The 26,335-nt window shown below is 46.4% G+C and overlaps 1 protein-coding gene across 1 annotated transcript in view; it reads right to left on the bottom strand.

Annotated features, from left to right (window-relative positions):
- Positions 1-26,335, bottom strand: part of LOC135507594 (glycine receptor subunit alpha-3-like) — a 141,981-nt gene that overhangs the window by 72,369 nt on the left and 43,277 nt on the right. Inside the window, exon 2 of the mRNA XM_064927134.1 lies at positions 1,146-1,276. Within this exon, the coding sequence (XP_064783206.1) occupies positions 1,146-1,276 (131 nt within the window). The remainder of the gene's footprint in view (positions 1-1,145; positions 1,277-26,335) is intronic.

The following is a 26,335-nucleotide window of genomic DNA, read 5'->3' on the forward strand; positions in this document are numbered from 1 at the left end:
CAGCATAGAAACTGTGACCATGTTTTCTACACTACAATAGAAACAGCAATACACTTGGAGCAGCATGTACAGTGATGTCAGTAAGTGGTTAGTGCATGTCAAATCATACATGGCAGGTATGTTTTTTCCTAGGAGTCTAGCTGTCAAGCAGAGCTGGGCGATCCGTATTCCCGTGGCTTTCTGCGTTCTGTGACTCTGTCATCGACAATGATGACAAAAGGAGAGATAAGGGAGAGTGTGGGTTTTTCACTTTGCCGTGTGTGTGTGTGTGTGTGTGTGTGTGTGTGTGTGTTTGTGTGTGAGTGTGAGTGTGTGTGTGTGAGTGTGTGTGCGTGCGTGCGTGTTTCTCTCTACCGGTCCAACTGAACGCTCCACTGACCACTCCATCCCATTTCCCCTTCCTGCTCAAATGTGTGGATGGATGTGGCCACATGTGACAAGCACAGCTGATAGATCACATACCCTGTGGATGGTCCTATTTTTCAGCTGAATCCCACTTTGATTAGCTAACAAACCCTTCTCTAGACCATGGCCTTATCACAAAATCCAATCATGAACAATTTCTTTACTCATTGTATTGAACATGGCCTACATGATGTCAATCAGGACAGCTCAGAACAGAGTGTGATGGCAAGCTTTCGCGGACGGCCTTCTACTCCTACTTCTTTTTGGGTAGTCACGGCAACTCCAATCTGACTCGTATCCCTGTGTTTGCCAAGATAAAAAGTGACAAACAGAAACCGAACGTGTCTTTTACTTCCAGACATACCATTCTGCTAACTCCCATTCCAATGCCAGGCCTCTGCCATGAGGGACAGGGCCAGGGCTGGAGGCAATCGGTCCCTGGGCCTGGCCAGCAGTATGGTAAACACTAGAACCGATGGGACCTCTTGGCTAAACGGGAGAGTAAACACCGTCTGTTCGGACTCCATTTTAGGAGCGGTTCACTGCGGCCTCAGTCAGCAGCTAACAGCCACCTGACGTTGTGATGTTGGATGTTACTTGTAAGACGGTACATAACGAAAGGATTTTGGGGGTGATATGGGAACTTTATTATTGTGGATATTCATGTAAATACGTCCCATCAGTCGATGAACTGAATTGCTTACCTTTGGCCAGAAACAAACTGTAGGCCCATACTGTACCTTTAAAGTTGGGTCTAATCCTGGCATCGTAGCCAGAGGTTCTCCCCATGAGTTTGTCCAAGAAGTCGGAGGGTGACGGAGGATGCACTGCTCTCCCCCGAGGACTCTCTGGCTCTTTAGACGCCACCAGACTAAAAGGATGGAGAGAGAGAGAGAGAGAGAGAGGAGAGAGAGAGAGAGAGAGAGAGAGAGAGAGAGAGAGAGAGAGAGAGAGAGAGAGAGAGAGACACAGAGAAAATACAGACTTCAGTGAAATGTGCAGCAGAGGTAACCCAGGCCATTAATGTACACACTAACACTAATGTCCTCTGACATTATAATGCATATTCAGGACTTCTCTTTTGTGGCCAAAGTAGCTGAGGCCGAAGAAATGTATTTAGATTCACAGAGAGAGAAGGAGAGGGGTGGAGAGATGGAGGGAGGGAGAGAGAGAGAGAGAGCGAGAGATGGAGAGAGAGAGAGACAGCAGAAAGAAAGAGAAAGAGATAGTGAGGGACAGATGGAGAGAGAGAGAAAGACAGAGTGGCTGACCAGACAGATATAGGAACCATCTAATATTGAATGTGTGTGTTAATTATAGTTCCTCTCCCAGGACTTTCACTGTATCAATACAAATAAAAGTCTCCATATGTTGCGGTATCATTATAGCAAACCTCAATCTGTTAATTTAAACACAACAGCGCTCCATGCTAAATATTTGAACATAAATATTAATAGCTGTCGATATGAATTTCCTAAAGGCAAAAAACTAATAGGTTAAAATTACATTTGATACGGCATCCTAGACACCCCCTCCACTAAAAGTCCTTATTCATTATCCAGAGAGAAGCTCAGGGAGGACACGCTTATATACCATGCATTGGATTGGGACCCGTTGTCTAATGTTGCTCCCTCTATTGCGTTGCTAAACCCCAATCCCTGAGAGAATGCCTGAGTAACTCATCAAATATGCTCAAGTACCTTGTGCTATAGCCCAGAGCAAACGGCATACACAACCCTCATCTAGTCTTTTTAGACAAAGTTTTGGCATGGGGATTTGAAAACATACTAAATAAAATAAAAAAATACAAGATAGCTTTGCAACAACAACAAAAACCTGTTGACAGCGAGAGGACAATCGCCAAAACGCAAACAATGATTAAACTCCAAGATTCTCTTCCTCCCTGGCACATCACAATGCCAGCACAAAGATCCCCCATCAAGTATTTATTCACAGCTGTCAACCCACGTTGAAAAAGTCAAATCCTGCTGGAGGGAGAGAGCGAGGGAGTGCGAGACTGCGAGTCATTGTGGTATAGACATAAAACATCAAAGCCTGGGATCTTCTCGCTCCTTCTCTCTCCGAAGGAAAAGAACAGGTAGTAGAAGAATATAAAGTCTTCTCATAAGTGAGCTGGGCCCGTGTAGGAATGATTCAATAATGTGAGCCGCAATACAGAGAGCTTCCGCTTCTTACTTCATCCCCTATTTTAACGTGTTGGTTCGGTAGCTACCAGCGGTACCAGTGCATGTATGCTGCTGTGACTCCATCCCCTTTGCTTTAAGCAGACACAGCATGTAGTTGCCTCACGCTCCCCCAGTGGATTACATGTTAGACGGTGCTACCGGTGCTCCCTTTAAGCCCTTACACCTAGGACAAGGCAAGCAGTTTTTTTCCCCTGGAGAGTGGTAGAAATCAGTTGTGCTTTAAACCTGGTTCTTGGGAGACCCCCAGGACATAGAGGTTTAGTTAGTTCCTGCCTTGCACTAAAGGCTGTGTTTACACAGGCAACCTGATTCGGATCTTTTTTTTGTCCCACTAATTGGTCTTTTGACCAATCTAATCAGCTCTGACAAAGATCTGACGTGATTGGTCAAAATACCAATTAGTTGAAAAAGATCAGAATTGGGTTGCCTGTGTAAACAGACCTTCTCATCTGATACAAATACAGACAACGAAGGTTACAGTGATCCGTTTGATAATATCAAACATTCATTTTCTAATTGCATGACCACATAGCAGAGCTTCCTTACTACTAAGTAGGGTGTAAGTGGTGTGAAATCGTACACTGTCTGACTTCACAGAGACATCTAGGCTGACTCATTCCAGTGTTAGAAACCAGCACTAGGCATAATGCCATGTTGTCTGCATGCCATGGACAAAACAAAAACAAGCCGGTTGAAAATGAAAACAATAATTACCAAAGGGGATTTAGGTCAAGAAGAACAACATTTGCCACCGGCTGAATATACAATATGAAAAGGGGAAACATTTGGAACATTTGGAACAAACAAAACGTTGCCAGCCTTAACGACCTCAAAAGAACCACACATACGGAACAGTACGGCAACGGAACATGATTGGTCAATTTCACAAGCCCTCAATTCTGAAATATAATTTGTGCTCAGTTACCAGGTTATAGTGTACATGGGCACTTATATGCCATGAAAAACAATTTGAGCACTAAGTAGGGATAAGACATTTACAGCTCTAATAATAAGCCACTGAAAACATTTCCAAAATGCTATTGTTTCCATATTCTCGATGGTGCAGCTAGATAACTTTTTGAGGATCTGGGGACCCATGCCAAATCTTTTCAGTCTCCAGAGGGAGAGAAGGTGTTGTCATGCCCTCTTCACGACTGTCTTGGTGTGTTTGGACCATAATAGTTGGACACTAAGGAACTTGAAACTCTCAACCCGCTCCACTACAGCCCCAATGATGTTAATGGGGGCCTGTTCAGCCCGCCTTTTCCTATAGTCATGTAGTCCACACTCAGCTCCTTTGTCGTGCTCACATTGATGGAGAGGTTGAAAATGTCAGTAAAGACACTTGCCAGTTGGTCTGCACTTGCTTTGAGTACACGTCCTGGTAATCCGTCTGGCCCTGTTTAAAGGTCTTGTTGGCCCTGTTTAAAGGAATGTTGACCTGTTTAAAGGTCTTGCTCATATTGGCTACGAGAGAGTTATCACACAGTAGTCCAGAACAGCTGGTGCTCTCATGCATTCTTCAGTGTAAAAAGCATAAAAAGCATAAAAAGCATAAAAAGGCATTTAGCTCGTCTGGTAGGCTTTTGTCACTGGGCAGCTCACGGCTGTGTTTCCATAATAGTTTTCAAGCCCTGCCACATCCGACAAGAGTCAGAACCGGTGTAGTAGGATTCAATCTTAATCCTGTATTGACGCTTTGCTCATATAGCCTGGCTTCTTGTTTCTAATTATCAAGAGACCAGAAACAGACGGGCACCCAGGCTAGATTACATAATGTTTATCAAGGAAACTGTTGAATGGATAGCTCAGGCAAAATCTATATTTGGGTGGAATAACCCTTACCTTAAGATGTGTCTACAGCTCTATAATGATAGAATCCACAATAATCCATTGTTTATATCTGCCATAGCCAGGAGCTAGCATAATTAGCATTGTGAAAATTCATGAATGTTAACAGCGGCGCCGATGTTAGCAAACCTGCATTTCAAGCTGAAACTTCCTAAAAAAACACTTTAAACTAAGTTTGGTAGTTGGTGGAATTTGCAGGGATTTTTATCGTTCAGACTGCTGAAATAATCGCTGGAATTGTGTCACTCAAAACTGGAACGATTTCCTTATGTTGACTCACAGCCGCATCACTTTCTGTTTGCTGTAACATGGTCATTGAAGTTGTATTATACTGTCATCAAAAAGAAAGGAGGACCAAGGCACTCTTCATATACTTAATTAATATGCCTTTATTTGTAGGTAGGTCCTCATGGGATTCCCCTCAGTTTGGTAGAGAAAATGTCTCATAATATAGAACAGTCACAAACAAAGTTTGTTTCTATTGAACATGCCATACAAATAAAGGCATTTTAATTAATTATATGAAGAGTTCCTTGGGCCTCCTTTCTTTTTGATGACCAATTTACCCTTTTACCAAAGAGCACCTTCTGTCTACCAAAATGTACTATTGTGTCCCTTAGTCGCGCTTCCCTTCCTCCCCTTTCCACTTGTATTATACTGTATTGTATTCCATTGGGCACTCAGATGCGGATTGATTACCAGCTGTCAATAAACTCACCCATGGCTTGATGGAGCATTGGAATATTCCGGAATTCCCGCGGTGAAGAAAACATGAACAGGTCCTTCGCCAGTGGCAGACGTCAACAATGGATTACTGTGGATTCTCTCACTATGGGCCTTCAGACACATCTTAAGGTAAAGGGTAATTGCCCCCAAATATAGATGTTGCCTGAATTATCCCTTTAACCTCCAGCTATGCGATTCCCCTACGTTTGATCCCAATCCAAGATCTTTATTCCAGCCCCATCTCAAACCAGCCCCACAACGAGCCATTGTAAGTCCAACTTGTCACAACTTGACTTCGTGCTGGAGTTAGTGGCTGCAGGGGGAAAGCGGAAAGACTTTGAAAGACTCTTGAAGGAGGACAGTGACATGATATCTGCCAGAACCTATCCTTATACACAAAAACAATTGTCCTGGAGGGTACAGACTAACATCAATTAAATTGAACATATAAACATTGACGTCACTGCCTACTGTACAACCCCACTTCAGCACTACATGGTGAATCACCTCCTAGTTTGATACAATCTCTGCTCTCTGAATAACCTAGTGATAGGAGACTGTCTTTACGCTGAATACAGGAGAAATTCCTAAATACTTTCACATTACTCAGCACCAGTGTTACCTATGAGGATATGGAGAATTTGCATATTTATCCCTTGTGGCAGAAGATACTGAGGGAAAATGTATACTGAGTAATGCTGAGAGAGCTACAATATATCTGATATGGGATTTGGGCTGGACGCGTCTGACCCCACTGATGATGGCGATAGAGAGACTACTGACAAGGCCTCCTGAGGCAGCAAGTAACCTCCTTCACTGGGGTCTCACTCTTGGAGCTCCATGACAGTGACAGACAGGGTATTTTGAGGAGCTCTGTGCCAGGGACCCGGGGTCCCTCACGGGGCTCCATGACAGGCTCAAGCCTCTCCTCAGGGTCCCATAGTGCCCTCGTCTCACCCAAAGAAAAGCTCTGCTGTGATTCATAATCCTCCAGGGAGATCGTTGTCAGGCCAGTGTCCCTCTATCCTTCCATCCATCTCTCCACAGTGTAGTCATAGAGATAGGAGGGACAGTCGTCATGGCAACCCCGTCCTGGCCGCTGGAGCGTCCAGCTGCACCTGCTGTGGTCGACGGAGCGGAGTGGTAGGTCGCCGGTGTCGGCTATGCTTTTGTGAACCAAACCAACCGGTTGAAGAGAGTAAGAGAACTGTTTAAAATACAGCAATCCTCACGGGATTCCCCTCAGTTTGGTAGAGAAAATGTCTCATAATATAGAACAGTCACAGATTGGATTAAGAACAGCCCCAGTTTGGTTATTGAACAGTCACAGATTGGATATAGAACAGTAGCAGAATGGACTTAAATGAACCCTTCTGGCTCAAAGGCGCTCCATAATTGGAAATAATATTCAGCTCTAAGTCCTTGTTTGTCTGAAGCTTGCAGTCTACTATACATCAGCGGTAGCATAGTAAACAAGCAAGAAAATACACAGGCCAATATTCTCATGGACACACATTTTGGTCTCTCTCTCTTTCTCCCCTGGGGTGTCAAGGTTACATCCAGATGCTATGTTTCCCTAACGGGGATAAAAGAGTGTGTCACACTGACAAGAGAGAGAGAGGGAAGGAAATAGAGGAGGCACAGGATGAGAGATTGAGAGTGCTTTCCTCCCCTCTTCCCGCCATCTTTCACTTCCTTCCTTCCTCCCTCCCTCTCTCTCTCTCTCTCTCTCTCTCTCTCTCTACTGCTCTCTCTCTCTCTCTCTCTCTACTGCTCTCTCTCTCTCTCTCTCTCTCTCTCCATCCCTACTTCCACATCCCCCTTTCCTTCCCTGCCCCACTCCCTCCCTCCTAATTCCCTCCCTCTCCTCTTTCTCTCCCTTTTCATTTCTTCGTTCTCCCACCTTCCAGTTCCTCCCTCCATCCCTCTCTCCTCCCCAGCAGATTGGAGGCATGGCAGAGAGGCTGGCTGATGGGGATGTGAGTCAGACGAGCTGAAGCGTTCAGGAGTGGGGAGATGGGGGAGGGACGTGGAGGAATGGTCGAGCGGACAGCTAAGTGAGATTAACCGATAGCAACAGCGTATCAGCCCAGCTATGAGAGAGAGAGAGGGAGAGGATGGGAGAGGGAAGAGATGGAGGAGGAGGGTTTAACTGACAGATAGCTATACAACCTGCATCCCCACAGTGACCAACAGGCCAGACAGATGTGCACTTACAATATTGAATAATGTAGCATCTTGCATCACAAACTCTTGCACGTACAAACAAACAAAACAAACACACACACACACACACACACACACACACACACACACACACACACACACACACACACACACACACACACACACACACACACACACACACACACACACACACACACACCTTGTAAATCTACAAAAAGGCTGATGTCTGCCGCTTGAAATACAAATACCACATTTGATGTGTAATTGCTGTTCAATTATTCATCATACCTCTCCCCTCCAGCTTTGCCACGTCGTCGGAAAACAAATGACATTGATTGCTTGTTGTTCTGAAAGGTGTAAACAGTTGTGGAACGTCTGACGAACGTTGTTGTCAATTTTCTCCGCTCTTGATCATTTTAACACAATTCATGTGTGTGTACTGTATGAGGTTTGTGTGTGTGCACGCGTGTGCACGCGCGTGTGTGTGTGTGTGTGTATGTGGGTGTACCGGTGGCGCCTCTTGTTGTTCGAGACATCAAAGCATCCCCTCTAAAACATGAAAACCACAGGCCGTTGTATTCATTTCAGTTGTATCTACCCAGACAATACACCCATTGTCTGTTGTTTCTATCATTCAAAACGCAAACGCACAGCATAAAACTCTCACAGTTTATGATTATCCACGGCTCATGTGTTCCGTCTCGTTCATTTGAGGCCTGTAGAGAGTAAGCAGCGCTTCAACTTTACGTGACCCTATGGACAATACTATATTCTAGGAAAACAGAAGTACTTGTCAGCAGGAGGTGCCGGTGTCATACTTGAGAACAATGAACCATCAAGCCACGAAACAAAAGCCTAGAACACTATAGCACTAATCTGTTCTGTAACAGTGAAATGTCCCCCGTAACCCAGTGGCATGACAATAGGCTAGAGAGCCGGGAACCCTTCCAGGCCTTAGTCTCATTGTGTTGTCATTGCCAAGGGAAGTATCCTACGACCACCGACGCCCACAGTCAATCGCTCTGTACAAACTCATTTCTGTCTCCCCCGTGGTACGTATTGCCAGCAGACAATCCATGTTTCATTCTCCGCCTTGTTCATTGGGACCTGTAGGTGTGAGTACGAGATGGCAATATTGTATAGCCTGTCATAGTATATATACCCTGGTGTGTGCCTCCTTTCACCCTCTCGGACAGCCTCCCCAGTGGACTACAGGGGCACTATAGCTGGATCCACATCACCCATAGGCTGACATGATGTCCTGTTCCATTAAAAGTGGATGAGGACAAGCTATAGCTCACATGCTGAAAACAGGCTGTAACCGTATAATGAATTATATGGGCTGTGCTTTACCATTAGAGACTTTAGGCCTAACATGTCACTGGCATTTGTGGAACTACGGCTTCAAAGTTGCTCTATGGTTCCGTTGGGATCTGTGAGATGGAAACGGGTTTGAAGGTGTAAATGCCGACACAGGGTTGGTAACAGAGTGTGTGTGTGTGTGTGTGTGTGTCTTTCAAGCACAACTGTGATGCATAAATTCCCACCTGTGAGAGGAGGGTGTTACAGAGTCACAGTTCTCTCTGACCGAGAGAGAGCGAGAGAGCGAGAGAGCGAGAGAACGAACCAGTCTGTTTGTACACTTCCGCGGCGTCTGCACAAACCGATACATATCCGTCCTGTCTGTCTGTGTCGTGACTCGTGAGGCTTCACAAACGCCAGCAGCATCTTTGCAATCAGTGACAGTTGCTTAGTAACCAAACCCTGTCCCCGTCACCTGGAGAGTGATACCACGGTAACCACCATCCATCCGCTGATGTTCGCCACGCCTTCTGGATGAAACGATAGGGATGTTTTTAATGAATCGGCTCCAAAAGCACGATACGTCATCAATTAAACAACAGCGGAGAGACGACTGGAGGACAGCGGAGAAGAGGAAGTGTTTTTAGATCCTGAGCCACCTATGTTTCTTATTTCAGTCTGTAAATGTTCACGACGTGAACAAATTCTGTAGGAAATAATATATAGATGTGATATGTAGAACAACGTACTGTATATTGCCCAATCCAACACATGAAGTGTGGAGCACGAAGGACAAGGACACAGCTAGATGGGAAGCCAAGCTATTGAAAGCGAGGCAGAAAATGAAGATTTAAAAAATAAATAAAGGTAAAATAACATTGTCAAAGCTGTGCTCTGGCTCACTCCCTCTGTATTTTGACTCATTCTTTCAAAAACAAAATCTTAGCCCAACGAGAAAGACGATGCAGCCAGAATGCATATGATGTGGCATTTCTTTGTAACGTTCTGTTTTCTTTTTCCCCTTTATATTCCCATGCCCCTCCTCTCAAGTTGCCTTTATATTCCCATGCCCCTGCTCTCAAGTTGCCTTTATATTCCCATGCTCCTCCTCTCAAGTTGCCTTTATATTCCCATGCTCCTGCTCTCAAGTTGCCTTTATATTCCCATGCACCTCCTCTCAAGTTGCCTTTATATTCCCATGCTCCTGCTCTCAAGTTGCCTTTATATTCCCATGCCCCTCCTCTCAAGTTGCCTTTATATTCCCATGCTCCTGCTCTCAAGTTGCCTTTATATTCCCATGCTCCTGCTCTCAAGTTGCCTTTATATTCCCATGCTCCTGCTCTCAAGTTGCTTTTATATTCCCATGCTCCTGCTCTGAAGTTGCCTTTATATTCCCATGCTCCTGCTCTCAAGTTGCAGTTATATTCCCATGCTCCTGCTCTCAAGTTGCCTTTATATTCCCATGCTCCTGCTCTCAAGTTGCCTTTATATTCCCATGCCCCTGCACTCAAGTTGCCTTTATATTCCCATGCTCCTGCTCTGAAGTTGCCTTTATATTCCCATGCTCCTGCTCTCAAGTTGCAGTTATATTCCCATGCTCCTGCTCTCAAGTTGCCTTTATATTCCCATGCTCCTGCTCTCAAGTTGCCTTTATATTCCCATGCCCCTGCTCTCAAGTTGCCTTTATATTCCCATGCTCCTGCTCTCAAGTTGCCTTTATATTCCCATGCTCCTGCTCTCAAGTTGCCTTTATATTCCCATGCTCCTGCTCTGAAGTTGCCTTTATATTCCCATGATCCTGCTCTCAAGTTGCCTTTATATTCCCATGATCCTGCTCTCAAGTTGCCTTTATATTCCCATGCCCCTGCTCTCAATTTGCCTTTATATACCCGTGCCCCTGCTCTCAAGTTGTCTTTATATTCCCATGCCCCTGCTCTCAAGTTGCCTTTATATTCCCATGCTCCTGACCTCATTACATTTACATTTACATTTAAGTCATTTAGCAGACGCTCTTATCCAGAGCGACTTACAAATTGGTGAATTCACCTTCTGACATCCAGTGGAACAGCCACTTTACAATAGTGCATCTAAATCATTAAGGGGGGGGGTGAGAAGGATTACTTATCCTATCCTAGGTATTCCTTGAAGAGGTGGGGTTTCAGGTGTCTCCGGAAGGTGGTGATTGACTCCGCTGTCCTGGCGTCGTGAGGGAGTTTGTTCCACCATTGGGGGGCCAGAGCAGCGAACAGTTTTGACTGGGCTGAGCGGGAACTGTACTTCCTCAATGGTAGGGAGGCGAGCAGGCCAGAGGTGGATGAACGCAGTGCCCTTGCTTGGGTGTAGGGCCTGATCAGAGCCTGGAGGTACTGCGGTGCCGTTCCCCTCACAGCTCCGTAGGCAAGCACCATGGTCTTGTAGCGGATGCGAGCTTCAACTGGAAGCCAGTGGAGAGAGCGGAGGAGCGGGGTGACGTGAGAGAACTTGGGAAGGTTGAACACCAGACGGGCTGCGGCGTTCTGGATGAGTTGTAGGGGTTTAATGGCACAGGCAGGGAGCCCAGCCAACAGCGAGTTGCAGTAATCCAGACGGGAGATGACAAGTGCCTGGATTAGGACCTGCGCCGCTTCCTGTGTGAGGCAGGGTCGTACTCTGCGGATGTTGTAGAGCATGAACCTACAGGAACGGGCCACCGCCATGATGTTGGTTGAGAACGACAGGGTGTTGTCCAGGATCACGCCAAGGTTCTTAGCGCTCTGGGAGGAGGACACAATGGAGTTGTCAACCGTGATGGCGAGATCATGGAACGGGCAGTCCTTCCCCGGGAGGAAGAGCAGCTCCGTCTTGCCGAGGTTCAGCTTGAGGTGGTGATCCGTCATCCACACTGATATGTCTGCCAGACATGCAGAGATGCGATTCGCCACCTGGTCATCAGAAGGGGGAAAGGAGAAGATTAATTGTGTGTCGTCTGCATAGCAATGATAGGAGAGACCATGTGAGGTTATGACAGAGCCAAGTGACTTGGTGTATAGCGAGAATAGGAGAGGGCCTAGAACAGAGCCCTGGGGGACCCCAGTGGCGAGAGCGCGTGGCGAGGAGACAGATTCTCGCCACGCCACCTGGTAGGAGCGACCTGTCAGGTAGGACGCAATCCAAGCGTGGGCCGCGCCGGAGATGCCCAACTCGGAGAGGGTGGAGAGGAGGATCTGATGGTTCACAGTATCGAAGGCAGCCGATAGGTCTAGAAGGATGAGAGCAGAGGAGAGAGAGTTAGCTTTAGCAGTGCGGAGCGCCTCCGTGATACAGAGAAGAGCAGTCTCAGTTGAATGACTAGTCTTGAAACCTGACTGATTTGGATCAAGAAGGTCATTCTGAGAGAGATAGCGGGAGAGCTGGCCAAGGACGGCACGTTCAAGAGTTTTGGAGAGAAAAGAAAGAAGGGATACTGGTCTGTAGTTGTTGACATCGGAGGGATCGAGTGTAGGTTTTTTCAGAAGGGGTGCAACTCTCGCTCTCTTGAAGACGGAAGGGACGTAGCCAGCGGTCAGGGATGAGTTGATGAGCGAGGTGAGGTAAGGGAGAAGGTCTCCGGAAATGGTCTGGAGAAGAGAGGAGGGGATAGGGTCAAGCGGGCAGGTTGTTGGGCGGCGAGCCGTCACAAGAAGCGAGATTTCATCTGGAGAGAGAGGGGAGAAAGAGGTCAGAGCACAGGGTAGGGCAGTGTGAGCAGAACCAGCGGTGTCGTTTGACTTAGCAAACGAGGATCGGATGTCGTCGACCTTCTTTTCAAAATGGTTGACGAAGTCATCTGCAGAGAGGGAGGAGGGGGGAGGGGGAGGAGGATTCAGGAGGGAGGAGAAGGTGGCAAAGAGCTTCCTAGGGTTAGAGGCAGATGCTTGGAATTTAGAGTGGTAGAAAGTGGCTTTAGCAGCAGAGACAGAGGAGGAAAATGTAGAGAGGAGGGAGTGAAAGGATGCCAGGTCCGCAGGGAGGCGAGTTTTCCTCCATTTCCGCTCGGCTGCCCGGAGCTCTGTTCTGTGAGCTCGCAATGAGTCATCGAGCCACGGAGCGGGAGGGGAGGACCGAGCCGGCCTGGAGGATAGGGGACATAGAGAGTCAAAGGATGCAGAAAGGGAAGAGAGGAGGGTTGAGGAGGCAGAATCAGGAGATAGGTTGGAGAAGGTATGAGCAGAGGGAAGAGATGATAAGATGGAAGAGGAGAGAGTAGCGGGGGAGAGAGAGCGAAGGTTGGGACGGCGCGATACCATCCGAGTAGGGGCAGTGTGGGAAGTGTTGGATGAGAGCGAGAGGGAAAAGGATACAAGGTAGTGGTCGGAGACTTGGAGGGGAGTTGCAATGAGGTTAGTGGAAGAACAGCATCTAGTAAAGATGAGGTCGAGCGTATTGCCTGCCTTGTGAGTAGGGGGGAAGGTGAGAGGGTGAGGTCAAAAGAGGAGAGGAGTGGAAAGAAGGAGGCAGAGAGGAATGAGTCAAAGGTAGACGTGGGGAGGTTAAAGTCGCCCAGGACTGTGAGAGGTGAGCCGTCCTCAGGAAAGGAGCTTATCAAGGCATCAAGCTCATTGATGAACTCTCCGAGGGAACCTGGAGGGCGATAAATGATAAGGATGTTAAGCTTGAAAGGGCTGGTAACTGTGACAGCATGGAATTCAAAGGAGGCGATAGACAGATGGGTAAGGGGAGAGAGAGAATGACCACTTGGGAGAGACGAGGATCCCGGTGCCACCACCCCGCTGACCAGAAGCTCTCGGGGTGTGCGAGAACACGTGGGCGGACGAAGAGAGAGCAGTAGGAGTAGCAGTGTTATCTGTGGTGATCCATGTTTCCGTCAGTGCCAAGAAGTCGAGGGACTGGAGGGAGGCATAGGCTGAGATGAACTCTATCTTGTTGGCCGCAGATCGGCAGTTCCAGAGGCTACCGGAGACCTGGAACTCCACGTGGGTCGTGCGCGCTGGGACCACCAGATTAGGGTGGCCGCGGCCACGCGGTGTGGAGCGTTTGTATGGTCTGTGCAGAGAGGAGAGAACAGGGATAGATAGACACATAGTTGACAGGCAACAGAAGAGGCTACGCTAATGCAAAGGAGATTGGAATGACAAGTGGACTACACGTCTCGAATGTTCAGAGAGTTAAGCTTACGTAGCAAGAATCTTATTGACTAAAATGATTGAAATGATACAGTACTGCTGGAGTAGGCTAGCTGGTAGTGGCTGCGATGTTGACACTACACTAATCAAGTCGTTCCGTTGAGTGTAATAGTTTCTACAGTGCTGCTATTCGGGGGCTAGCTGGCTAGCTAGCAGGTTGATTGCGTTACGTTGCCTTAAAAGAACGACAATAGCTGGCTAGCTAACCTAGAAAATCGCTCTAGGCTACACAATTGTCTTAGATACAAAGACGGCTATGTAGCTAGCTAGCTATGATCAAACAAATCAAACCGTTGTACTGTAATAGTTTCTACAGTGCTGCTATTCGGGGGCTAGCTGGCTAGCTACGTTAAAAGAACGACAATAGCTGGCCAGCTAACCTAGAAAATCGCTCTAGACTACACAGTTGTCTTAGATACAAAGACGGCTATGTAGCTGGCTAGCTACGATCAAACAAATCAAACCGTTGTACTGTAATGAAGTGAAATGAAAATGTGATACTACCTGTGGAGCGACGCGGAATGTTGACCGGGTAGTTGAAGTTCAATTCGGTTGGCTAGCTGTTGGATAGCTATCTAGCAGCATCTCCTACGTTAAGGACGACAAATAGCTGGCTAGCTAACCTCGGTAAATTAAGATAATCACTCTAAGTCTACACACTCTAAACTACACAATTATCTTGGATACGAAGACAGCGAAGACAACTATGTAGGTAGCTGACACTACGCTAATCGAGTCATTCAGTTGAGTGTAATAGTTTCTACAGTGCTGGTGGACAGTGGATGTTAGCTAGCTGCTTAGCTAGCTGCTGGGCAGATACGTTAGGACGACGAAATACGATAATTATGCAATTATCTTAGATACAAAGTCGGCTATGTAGCTAGCTAAGAAGAAATTGTTAAGATTAGACAAATCAAACCGTTGTACTATAATGAAATGTAATGAAAAGTTATACTACCTGCGGACCGAAGTGTAGATGCGACCGCTCGCTCCAACCCGGAACCGGAAAACCTCAAGTTGCCTTTATATTCCCATGCCCCTGCAACTCAAGTTGCCTTTATATTCCCATGCTCCTGCTCTGAAGTTGCCTTTATATTCCCATGCTCCTGCTCTCAAGTTGCCTTTATATTCCCATGCCCCTGCTCTCAAGTTGTCTTTATATTCCCATGCTCCTGCTCTCAAGTTGCCTTTATATTCCCATGCTCCTCCTCTCAGGTTGCCTTTATATTCCCATGCTCCTGCTCTGAAGTTGCCTTTATATTCCCATGCTCCTGACCTCAAGTTGCCTTTATATTCCCATGCTCCTGCTCTCAAGTTGCCTTTATATTCCCATGCTCCTGCACTCAAGTTGGCTTTATATTCCCATGCCCCTCCTCTCAGGTTGCCTTTATATTCCCATGCTCCTGCTCCCAAGTTGCCTTTATATTCCCATGCTCCTGCTCTCAAGTTGCCTTTATATTCCCATGCTCCTGCTCTGAAGTTGCCTTTATATTCCCATGCTCCTGCTCTCAAGTTGCCTTTATATTCCCATGCTCCTGCTCTCAAGTTGCCTTTATATTCCCATGCTCCTGCTCTCAAGTTGCCTTTATATTCCCATGATCCTGCTCTCAAGTTGCCTTCATATTCCCATGATCCTGCTCTCAAGTTGCCTTTATATTTCCATGCCCCTGCTCTCAATTTGCCTTTATATACCCGTGCCCCTGCTCTCAAGTTGTCTTTATATTCCCATGCCCCTGCTCTCAAGTTGCCTTTATATTCCCATGCTCCTGACCTCAAGTTGCCTTTATATTCCCATGCTCCTGCAACACAAGTTGCCTTTGTATTCCCATGCCCCTCCTCTCAAGTTGCCTTTATTTTTCCATGCCCCTGCTCTCAAGTTGCCTTTATATTCCCATGCCCCTGCTCTCAAGTTGCCTTTATATTCCCATGCCCCTGCTCTCAAGTTGCCTTTATATTCAAATGCCACTGCTCTCAAGTTGTCTTTATATTCCCATGCTCCTGCTCTCAAGTTGCCTTTATATTCCCATGCCCCTCCTCTCAGGTTGCCTTTATATTCCCATGCTCATGCTCTGAAGTTGCCTTTATATTCCAATGCTCCTGCTCTCAAGTTGCAGTTATATTCCCATGCTCCTGCATCTCAAGTTGCCTTAAATATTCCCATGCCCCTCCTCTCAAATTGCCTTTATATTCCCATGCCCCTCCTCTCAAGTTGCCTTTATATTCCCATGCCCCTCCTCTCAAGTTGCCTTTATATTCCCATGCCCCTCCTCTCAAGTTGCCTTTATATTCCCATGCTCCTGCTCTCAAGTTGTCTTTATATTCCCATGCTCCTGCTCTCAAGTTGCCTTTATATTCCCATGCTCCTGCTCTCAAGTTGCCTTTATATTCCCATGCTCCTGCTCTCAAGTTGCCTTTATATTCCCATGCTCCTGCTCTCAAGTTGCCTTTATATTCCCATGCTCCTGCTCTCAAGTTGCCTTTATATTCCCATGCTCCTGCTCTAGAGTTGCCTTTATATTCCCATGCTCCTGCTCTCAAGTTGCCTTTATATTCCCATGCCCCTCCTCTCAAGTTGCCTTTATATTCCCATGCTCCTGCTCTCAAGTTGCCTTTATATTCCCATGCCCCTCCTCTCAGGTTGCCTTTATATTCCCATGCTCCTGCTCTGAGGTTGCCTTTATATTCCCAAGCTCCTGCTCTCAAGTTGCAGTTATATTCCCATGCTCCTGCTCTCAAGTTGACTTTATATTCCCATGCTCCTGCTCTCAAGTTGCCTTTATATTCCCATGCTCCTGCTCTCAAGTTGCCTTTATATTCCCATGATCCTGCTCTCAAGTTGCCTTTATATTCCCATGCTCCTCCTCTCAAGTTGCCTTTATATTCCCATGATCCTGCTCTCAAGTTGCCTTTATATTTCCATGCCCCTGCTCTCAATTTGCCTTTATATACCCGTGCCCCTGCTCTCAAGTTGTCTTTATATTCCCATGCCCCTGCTCTCAAGTTGCCTTTATATTCCCATGCTCCTGACCTCAAGTTGCCTTTATATTCCCATGCTCCTGCAACTCAAGTTGCCTTTGTATTTCCATGCCCCTCCTCTCAAGTTGCCTTTATTTTTCCATGCCCCTGCTCTCAAGTTGCCTTTATATTCCCATGCCCCTGCTCTCAAGTTGCCTTTATATTCCCATGCTCCTGCATCTCAAGTTGCCTTAAATATTCCCATGCCCCTCCTCTCAAGTTGCCTTTATATTCCAATGCCCCTGCTCTCAAGTTGCCTTTATATTCAAATGCTCCTGCTCTCAAGTTGCATTTATATTCCCATGCCCCTGCTCTCAATTTGCCTTTATATTCCCATGCCCCTGCTCTCAAGTTGTCGTTATATTCCCATGCCCCTGCTCTCAAGTTGCATTTATATTCCCATGCCCCTGCTCTCAAGTTGCCTTTATATTCCCATGCTCCTGACCTCAAGTTGCCTTTATATTCCCATGCTCCTGCTCTGAAGTTGCCTTTATATTCCCATGCTCCTGCTCTCAAGTTGCAGTTATATTCCCATGCTCCTGCTCTCAAGTAGCCTTTATATTCCCATGCTCCTGCTCTGAAGTTGCCTTTATATTCCCATGCTCCTGCTCTCAAGTTGCCTTTATATTCCCATGCTCCTGCTCTCAAGTTGCAGTTATATTCCCCTGCTCCTGCTCTCAAGTTGCCTTTATATTCCCATGCTCCTGCATCTCAAGTTGCCTTAAATATTCCCATGCCCCTCCTCTCAAATTGCCTTTATATTCCCATGCCCCTCCTCTCAAGTTGCCTTTATATTCCCATGCCCCTCCTCTCAAGTTGCCTTTATATTCCCATGCCCCTCCTCTCAAGTTGCCTTTATATTCCCATGCTCCTGCTCTCAAGTTGCCTTTATATTCCCATGCTCCTGCTCTCAAGTTGCCTTTATATTCCCATGCTCCTGCTCTCAAGTTGCCTTTATATTCCCATGCTCTTGCTCTCAAGTTGCCTTTATATTCCCATGCTCCTGCTCTCAAGTTGCCTTTATATTCCCATGCTCCTGCTCTCAATTTGCCTTTATATTCCCATGCTCCTGCTCTAGAGTTGCCTTTATATTCCCATGCTCCTGCTCTCAAGTTGCCTTTATATTCCCATGCCCCTCCTCTCAGGTTGCCTTTATATTCCCATGCTCCTGCTCTGAGGTTGCCTTTATATTCCCAAGCTCCTGCTCTCAAGTTGCAGTTATATTCCCATGCTCCTGCTCTCAAGTTGACTTTATATTCCCATGCTCCTGCTCTCAAGTTGCCTTTATATTCCCATGCTCCTGCTCTCAAGTTGCCTTTATATTCCCATGATCCTGCTCTCAAGTTGCCTTTATATTCCCATGCTCCTCCTCTCAAGTTGCCTTTATATTCCCATGATCCTGCTCTCAAGTTGCCTTTATATTTCCATGCCCCTGCTCTCAATTGGCCTTTATATACCCGTGCCCCTGCTCTCAAGTTGTCTTTATATTCCCATGCCCCTGCTCTCAAGTTGCCTTTATATTCCCATGCTCCTGACCACAAGTTGCCTTTATATTCCCATGCTCCTGCAACTCAAGTTGCCTTTGTATTCCCATGCCCCTCCTCTCAAGTTGCCTTTATTTTTCCATGCCCCTGCTCTCAAGTTGCCTTTATATTCCCATGCCCCTGCTCTCAAGTTGCCTTTATATTCCCATGCTCCTGCATCTCAAGTTGCCTTAAATATTCCCATGCCCCTCCTCTCAAGTTGCCTTTATATTCCAATGCCCCTGCTCTCAAGTTGCCTTTATATTCAAATGCTCCTGCTCTCAAGTTGCCTTTATATTCCCATGCCCCTGCTCTCAATTTGCCTTTATATTCCCATGCCCCTGCTCTCAAGTTGTCGTTATATTCCCATGCCCCTGCTCTCAAGTTGCATTTATATTCCCATGCCCCTGCTCTCAAGTTGCCTTTATATTCCCATGCTCCTGACCTCAAGTTGCCTTTATATTCCCATGCTCCTGCTCTGAAGTTGCCTTTATATTCCCATGCTCCTGCTCTCAAGTTGCAGTTATATTCCCATGCTCCTGCTCTCAAGTAGCCTTTATATTCCCATGCTCCTGCTCTGAAGTTGCCTTTATATTCCCATGCTCCTGCTCTCAAGTTGCCTTTATATTCCCATGCTCCTGCTCTCAAGTTGCAGTTATATTCCCCTGCTCCTGCTCTCAAGTTGCCTTTATATTCCCATGCTCCTGCATCTCAAGTTGCCTTAAATATTCCCATGCCCCTCCTCTCAAATTGCCTTTATATTCCCATGCCCCTCCTCTCAAGTTGCCTTTATATTCCCATGCCCCTCCTCTCAAGTTGCCTTTATATTCCCATGCCCCTCCTCTCAAGTTGCCTTTATATTCCCATGCTCCTGCTCTCAAGTTGCCTTTATATTCCCATGCTCCTGCTCTCAAGTTGCCTTTATATTCCCATGCTCCTGCTCTCAAGTTGCCTTTATATTCCCATGCTCCTGCTCTCAAGTTGCCTTTATATTCCCATGCTCCTGATCTCAAGTTGCCTTTATATTCCCATGCTCCTGCTCTCAAGTTGCCTTTATATTCCCATGCTCCTGCTCTAGAGTTGCCTTTATATTCCCATGCTCCTGCTCTCAAGTTGCCTTTATATTCCCATGCCCCTCCTCTCAGGTTGCCTTTATATTCCCATGCTCCTGCTCTGAGGTTGCCTTTATATTCCCAAGCTCCTGCTCTCAAGTTGCAGTTATATTCCCATGCTCCTGCTCTCAAGTTGACTTTATATTCCCATGCTCCTGCTCTCAAGTTGCCTTTATATTCCCATGCCCCTCCTCTCAGGTTGCCTTTATATTCCCATGCTCCTGCTCTGAGGTTGCCTTTATATTCCCAAGCTCCTGCTCTCAAGTTGCAGTTATATTCCCATGATCCTGCTCTCAAGTTGACTTTATATTCCCATGCTCCTGCTCTCAAGTTGCCTTTATATTCCCATGCTCCTGCTCTCAAGTTGCCTTTATATTCCCATGATCCTGCTCTCAAGTTGCCTTTATATTCCCATGCTCCTCCTCTCAAGTTGCCTTTATATTCCCATGATCCTGCTCTCAAGTTGCCTTTATATTTCCATGCCCTTGCTCTCAATTTGCCTTTATATACCCGTGCCCCTGCTCTCAAGTTGTCTTTATATTCCCATGCCCCTGCTCTCAAGTTGCCTTTATATTCCCATGCTCCTGACCACAAGTTGCCTTTATATTCCCATGCTCCTGCAACTCAAGTTGCCTTTGTATTCCCATGCCCCTCCTCTCAAGTTGCCTTTATTTTTCCATGCCCCTGCTCTCAAGTTGCCTTTATATTCCCATGCCCCTGCTCTCAAGTTGCCTTTATATTCCCATGCTCCTGCATCTCAAGTTGCCTTAAATATTCCCATGCCCCTCCTCTCAAGTTGCCTTTATATTCCAATGCCCCTGCTCTCAAGTTGCCTTTATATTCAAATGCTCCTGCTCTCAAGTTGCCTTTATATTCCCATGCCCCTGCTCTCAATTTGCCTTTATATTCCCATGCCCCTGCTCTCAAGTTGTCGTTATATTCCCATGCCCCTGCTCTCAAGTTGCATTTATATTCCCATGCCCCTGCTCTCAAGTTGCCTTTATATTCCCATGCTCCTGACCTCAAGTTGCCTTTATATTCCCATGCTCCTGCTCTGAAGTTGCCTTTATATTCCCATGCTCCTGCTCTCAAGTTGCAGTTATATTCCCATGCTCCTGCTCTCAAGTAGCCTTTATATTCCCATGCTCCTGCTCTGAAGTTGCCTTTATATTCCCATGCTCCTGCTCTCAAGTTGCCTTTATATTCCCATGCTCCTGCTCTCAAGTTGCAGTTATATTCCCCTGCTCCTGCTCTCAAGTTGCCTTTATATTCCCATGCTCCTGCATCTCAAGTTGCCTTAAATATTCCCATGCCCCTCCTCTCAAATTGCCTTTATATTCCCATGCCCCTCCTCTCAAGTTGCCTTTATATTCCCATGCCCCTCCTCTCAAGTTGCCTTTATATTCCCATGCCCCTCCTCTCAAGTTGCCTTTATATTCCCATGCTCCTGCTCTCAAGTTGCCTTTATATTCCCATGCTCCTGCTCTCAAGTTGCCTTTATATTCCCATGCTCCTGCTCTCAAGTTGCCTTTATATTCCCATGCTCCTGCTCTCAAGTTGCCTTTATATTCCCATGCTCCTGATCTCAAGTTGCCTTTATATTCCCATGCTCCTGCTCTCAAGTTGCCTTTATATTCCCATGCTCCTGCTCTAGAGTTGCCTTTATATTCCCATGCTCCTGCTCTCAAGTTGCCTTTATATTCCCATGCCCCTCCTCTCAGGTTGCCTTTATATTCCCATGCTCCTGCTCTGAGGTTGCCTTTATATTCCCAAGCTCCTGCTCTCAAGTTGCAGTTATATTCCCATGCTCCTGCTCTCAAGTTGACTTTATATTCCCATGCTCCTGCTCTCAAGTTGCCTTTATATTCCCATGCTCCTGCTCTCAAGTTGCCTTTATATTCCCATGATCCTGCTCTCAAGTTGCCTTTATATTCCCATGCTCCTCCTCTCAAGTTGCCTTTATATTCCCATGATCCTGCTCTCAAGTTGCCTTTATATTTCCATGCCCCTGCTCTCAATTTGCCTTTATATACCCGTGCCCCTGCTCTCAAGTTGTCTTTATATTCCCATGCCCCTGCTCTCAAGTTGCCTTTATATTCCCATGCTCCTGACCTCAAGTTGCCTTTATATTCCCATGCTCCTGCAACTCAAGTTGCCTTTATATTCCCATGCTCCTGCTCTGAAGTTGCCTTTATATTCCCATGCTCCTGCTCTCAAGTTGCCTTTATATTCCCATGCTCCTGCTCTCAAGTTGCAGTTATATTCCCATGCTCCTGCTCTCAAGTTGCCTTTATATTCCCATGCTCCTGCTCTGAAGTTGCCTTTATATTCCCATGATCCTGCTCTCAAGTTGCCTTTATATTCCCATGCTCCTGCTCTCAAGTTGCCTTTATATTCCCATGCCCCTCCTCTCAGGTTGCCTTTATATTCCCATGCTCCTGCTCTGAAGTTGCCTTTATATTCCCATGCTCCTGCTCTCAAGTTGCCTTTATATTCCCATGCCCCTGCTCTCAAGTTGTCTTTATATTCCCATGCTCCTGCTCTCAAGTTGCCTTTATATTCCCATGCTCCTCCTCTCAGGTTGCCTTTATATTCCCATGCTCCTGCTCTGAAGTTGCCTTTATATTCCCATGCTCCTGCTCTGAAGTTGCCTTTATATTCCCATGCCCCTCCTCTCAGGTTGCCTTTATATTCCCATGCTCCTGCTCTGAAGTTGCCTTTACATTCCCATGCTCCTGCTCTCAAGTTGCAGTTATATTCCCATGCTCCTGCTCTCAAGTTGCCTTTATATTCCCATGCTCCTGCTCTCAAGTTGCAGTTATATTCCCATGCTCCTGCTCTCAGGTTGCCTTTATATTCCCATGCTCCTGCTCTGAAGTTGCCTTTATATTCCCATGCTCCTGCTCTCAAGTTGCAGTTATATTCCCATGCTCCTGCTCTCAAGTTGCAGTTATATTCCCATGCCCCTCCTCTCAGGTTGCCTTTATATTCCCATGCTCCTGCTCCCAAGTTGCCTTTATATTCCCATGCTCCTGCACTCAAGTTGCCTTTATATTCCCATGCCCCTCCTCTCAGGTTGCCTTTATATTCCCATGCTCCTGCTCCCAAGTTGCCTTTATATTCCCATGCTCCTGCTCTCAAGTTGCAGTTATATTCCCATGCTCCTGCTCTCAAGTTGCCTTTATATTCCCATGCTCCTGCTCTCAAGTTGCCTTTATATTCCCATGCTCCTGCTCTCAAGTTGACTTTATATTCCCATGCTCCTGCTCTGAAGTTGCCTTTATATTCCCATGCTCCTGCTCTGAAGTTGCCTTTATATTCCCATGCTCCTGCTCTGAAGTTGCCTTTATATTCCCATGCTCCTGCTCTCAAGTTGACTTTATATTCCCATGCTCCTGCTCTGAAGTTGCCTTTATATTCCCATGCTCCTGCTCTCAAGTTGACTTTATATTCCCATGCTCCTGCTCTGAAGTTGCCTTTATATTCCCATGCTCCTGCTCTCAAGTTGACTTTATATTCCCATGCTCCTGCTCTCAAGTTGCCTTTATATTCCCATGATCCTGCTCTCAAGTTGCCTTCATATTCCCATGATCCTGCTCTCAAGTTGCCTTTATATTTCCATGCCCATGCTCTCAAGTTGTCTTTATATTCCCATGCCCCTGCTCTCAAGTTGCCTTTATATTCCCATGCTCCTGACCTCAAGTTGCCTTTATATTCCCATGCCCCTGCTCTCAAGTTGCCTTTATATTCCCATGCTCCTGCTCTCAAGTTGCCTTTATATTCCCATGATCCTGCTCTCAAGTTGCCTTCATATTCCCATGATCCTGCTCTCAAGTTGCCTTTATATTTCCATGCCCATGCTCTCAATTTGCCTTTATATACCCGTGCCCCTGCTCTCAAGTTGTCTTTATATTCCCATTCCCCTGCTCTCAAGTTGCCTTTATATTCCCATGCTCCTGACCTCAAGTTGCCTTTATATTCCCATGCCCCTGCTCTCAAGTTGCCTTTATATTCCCATGCTCCTGACCTCAAGTTGCCTTTATATTCCCATGCTCCTGCAACTCAAGTTGCCTTTGTATTCCCATGCCCCTCCTCTCAAGTTGCCTTTATTTTTCCATGCCCCTGCTCTCAAGTTGCCTTTATATTCCCATGCCCCTGCTCTCAAGTTGCCTTTATATTCCCATGCCCCTGCTCTCAAGTTGCCTTTATATTTCCATGCCCCTGCTCTCAAGTTGTCTTTATATTCCAATGCTCCTGCTCTCAAGTTGCCTTTATATTCCCATGCCCCTGCTCTCAAGTTGTCTTTATATTCCCATGCTCCTGCTCTGAAGTTGCCTTTATATTCCCATGCTCCTGCTCTCAAGTTGACTTTATATTCCCATGCTCCTGCTCTGAAGTTGCCTTTATATTCCCATGCTCCTGCTCTCAAGTTGACTTTATATTCCCATGCTCCTGCTCTGAAGTTGCCTTTATATTCCCATGCTCCTGCTCTCAAGTTGACTTTATATTCCCATGCTCCTGCTCTCAAGTTGCCTTTATATTCCCATGATCCTGCTCTCAAGTTGCCTTCATATTCCCATGATCCTGCTCTCAAGTTGCCTTTATATTTCCATGCCCATGCTCTCAAGTTGTCTTTATATTCCCATGCCCCTGCTCTCAAGTTGCCTTTATATTCCCATGCTCCTGACCTCAAGTTGCCTTTATATTCCCATGCCCCTGCTCTCAAGTTGCCTTTATATTCCCATGCTCCTGCTCTCAAGTTGCCTTTATATTCCCATGATCCTGCTCTCAAGTTGCCTTCATATTCCCATGATCCTGCTCTCAAGTTGCCTTTATATTTCCATGCCCATGCTCTCAATTTGCCTTTATATACCCGTGCCCCTGCTCTCAAGTTGTCTTTATATTCCCATTCCCCTGCTCTCAAGTTGCCTTTATATTCCCATGCTCCTGACCTCAAGTTGCCTTTATATTCCCATGCCCCTGCTCTCAAGTTGCCTTTATATTCCCATGCTCCTGACCTCAAGTTGCCTTTATATTCCCATGCTCCTGCAACTCAAGTTGCCTTTGTATTCCCATGCCCCTCCTCTCAAGTTGCCTTTATTTTTCCATGCCCCTGCTCTCAAGTTGCCTTTATATTCCCATGCCCCTGCTCTCAAGTTGCCTTTATATTCCCATGCCCCTGCTCTCAAGTTGCCTTTATATTTCCATGCCCCTGCTCTCAAGTTGTCTTTATATTCCAATGCTCCTGCTCTCAAGTTGCCTTTATATTCCCATGCCCCTGCTCTCAAGTTGTCTTTATATTCCAATGCTCCTGCTCTCAAGTTGCCTTTATATTTCCATGCCCCTGCTCTCAATTTGCCTTTATATACCCGTGCCCCTGCTCTCAAGTTGTCTTTATATTCCCATGCCCCTGCTCTCAAGTTGCCTTTATATTCCCATGCTCCTGACCTCAAGTTGCCATTATATTCCCATGCTCCTGCAACTCAAGTTGCCTTTATATTCTTATGCCCCTCCTCTCAAGTTGCCTTTATATTTCCATGCCCCTGCTCTCAAGTTGCCTTTATATTCCCATGCTCCTGACCTCAAGTTGCCTTTATATTCCCATGCCCCTCCTCTCAGGTTGCCTTTATATTCCCATGCCCCTGCTCTCAAGTTGCCTTTATATTCCCATGCTCCTGCTCTCAAGTTGTCTTTATATTCCCATGCCCCTGCTCTCAAGTTGCCTTTATATTCCCATGCCCCTGCTCTCAAGATGCCTTTATATTCCCATGCTCCTGACCTCAAGTTGCCTTTATATTCCCATGCCCCTCCTCTCAGGTTGCCTTTATATTCCCATGCCCCTGCTCTCAAGTTGCCTTTATATTCCCATGCTCCTGCTCTCAAGTTGCCTTTATATTCCCATGCCCCTCCTCTCAGGTTGCCTTTATATTCCCATGCCCCTGCTCTCAAGTTGCTTTTATATTCCCATGCTCCTGCTCTGAAGTTGCCTTTATATTCCTATGCCCCTCCTCTCATGTTGCCTTTATATTCCCATGCCCCTGCTCTCAAGATGCCTTTATATTCCCATGCTCCTGACCTCAAGTTGCCTTTATATTCCCATGCCCCTCCTCTCAGGTTGCCTTTATATTCCCATGCCCCTGCTCTCAAGTTGCCTTTATATTCCCATGCTCCTGCTCTCAAGTTGCCTTTATATTCCCATGCTCCTGCACTCAAGTTGCCTTTATATTCCCATGCTCCTGCTCTGAAGTTGCCTTTATATTCCCATGCTCCTGCTCCCAAGTTGCCTTTATATTCCCATGCTCCTGCTCTCAAGTTGCAGTTATATTCCCATGCTCCTGCTCTCAAGTTGACTTTATATTCCCATGCTCCTGCTCTCAAGTTGCCTTTATATTCCCATGATCCTGCTCTCAAGTTGCCTTCATATTCCCATGATCCTGCTCTCAAGTTGCCTTTATATTTCCATGCCCATGCTCTCAATTTGCCTTTATATACCCGTGCCCCTGCTCTCAAGTTGTCTTTATATTCCCATGCCCCTGCTCTCAAGTTGCCTTTATATTCCCATGCTCCTGACCTCAAGTTGCCTTTATATTCCCATGCCCCTGCTCTCAAGTTGCCTTTATATTCCCATGCTCCTGACCTCAAGTTGCCTTTATATTCCCATGCTCCTGCAACTCAAGTTGCCTTTATATTCCCATGCCCCTGCTCTCAAGTTGCCTTTATATTCCCATGCCCCTGCTCTCAAGTTGCCTTTATATTCCCATGCCCCTGCTCTCAAGTTGTCTTTATATTCCAATGCTCCTGCTCTCAAGTTGCCTTTATATTCCCATGCCCCTGCTCTCAAGTTG

Source organism: Oncorhynchus masou, chromosome 21, assembly GCF_036934945.1.
Source record: "Oncorhynchus masou masou isolate Uvic2021 chromosome 21, UVic_Omas_1.1, whole genome shotgun sequence".
Lineage (NCBI taxonomy): Eukaryota > Metazoa > Chordata > Actinopteri > Salmoniformes > Salmonidae > Oncorhynchus > Oncorhynchus masou.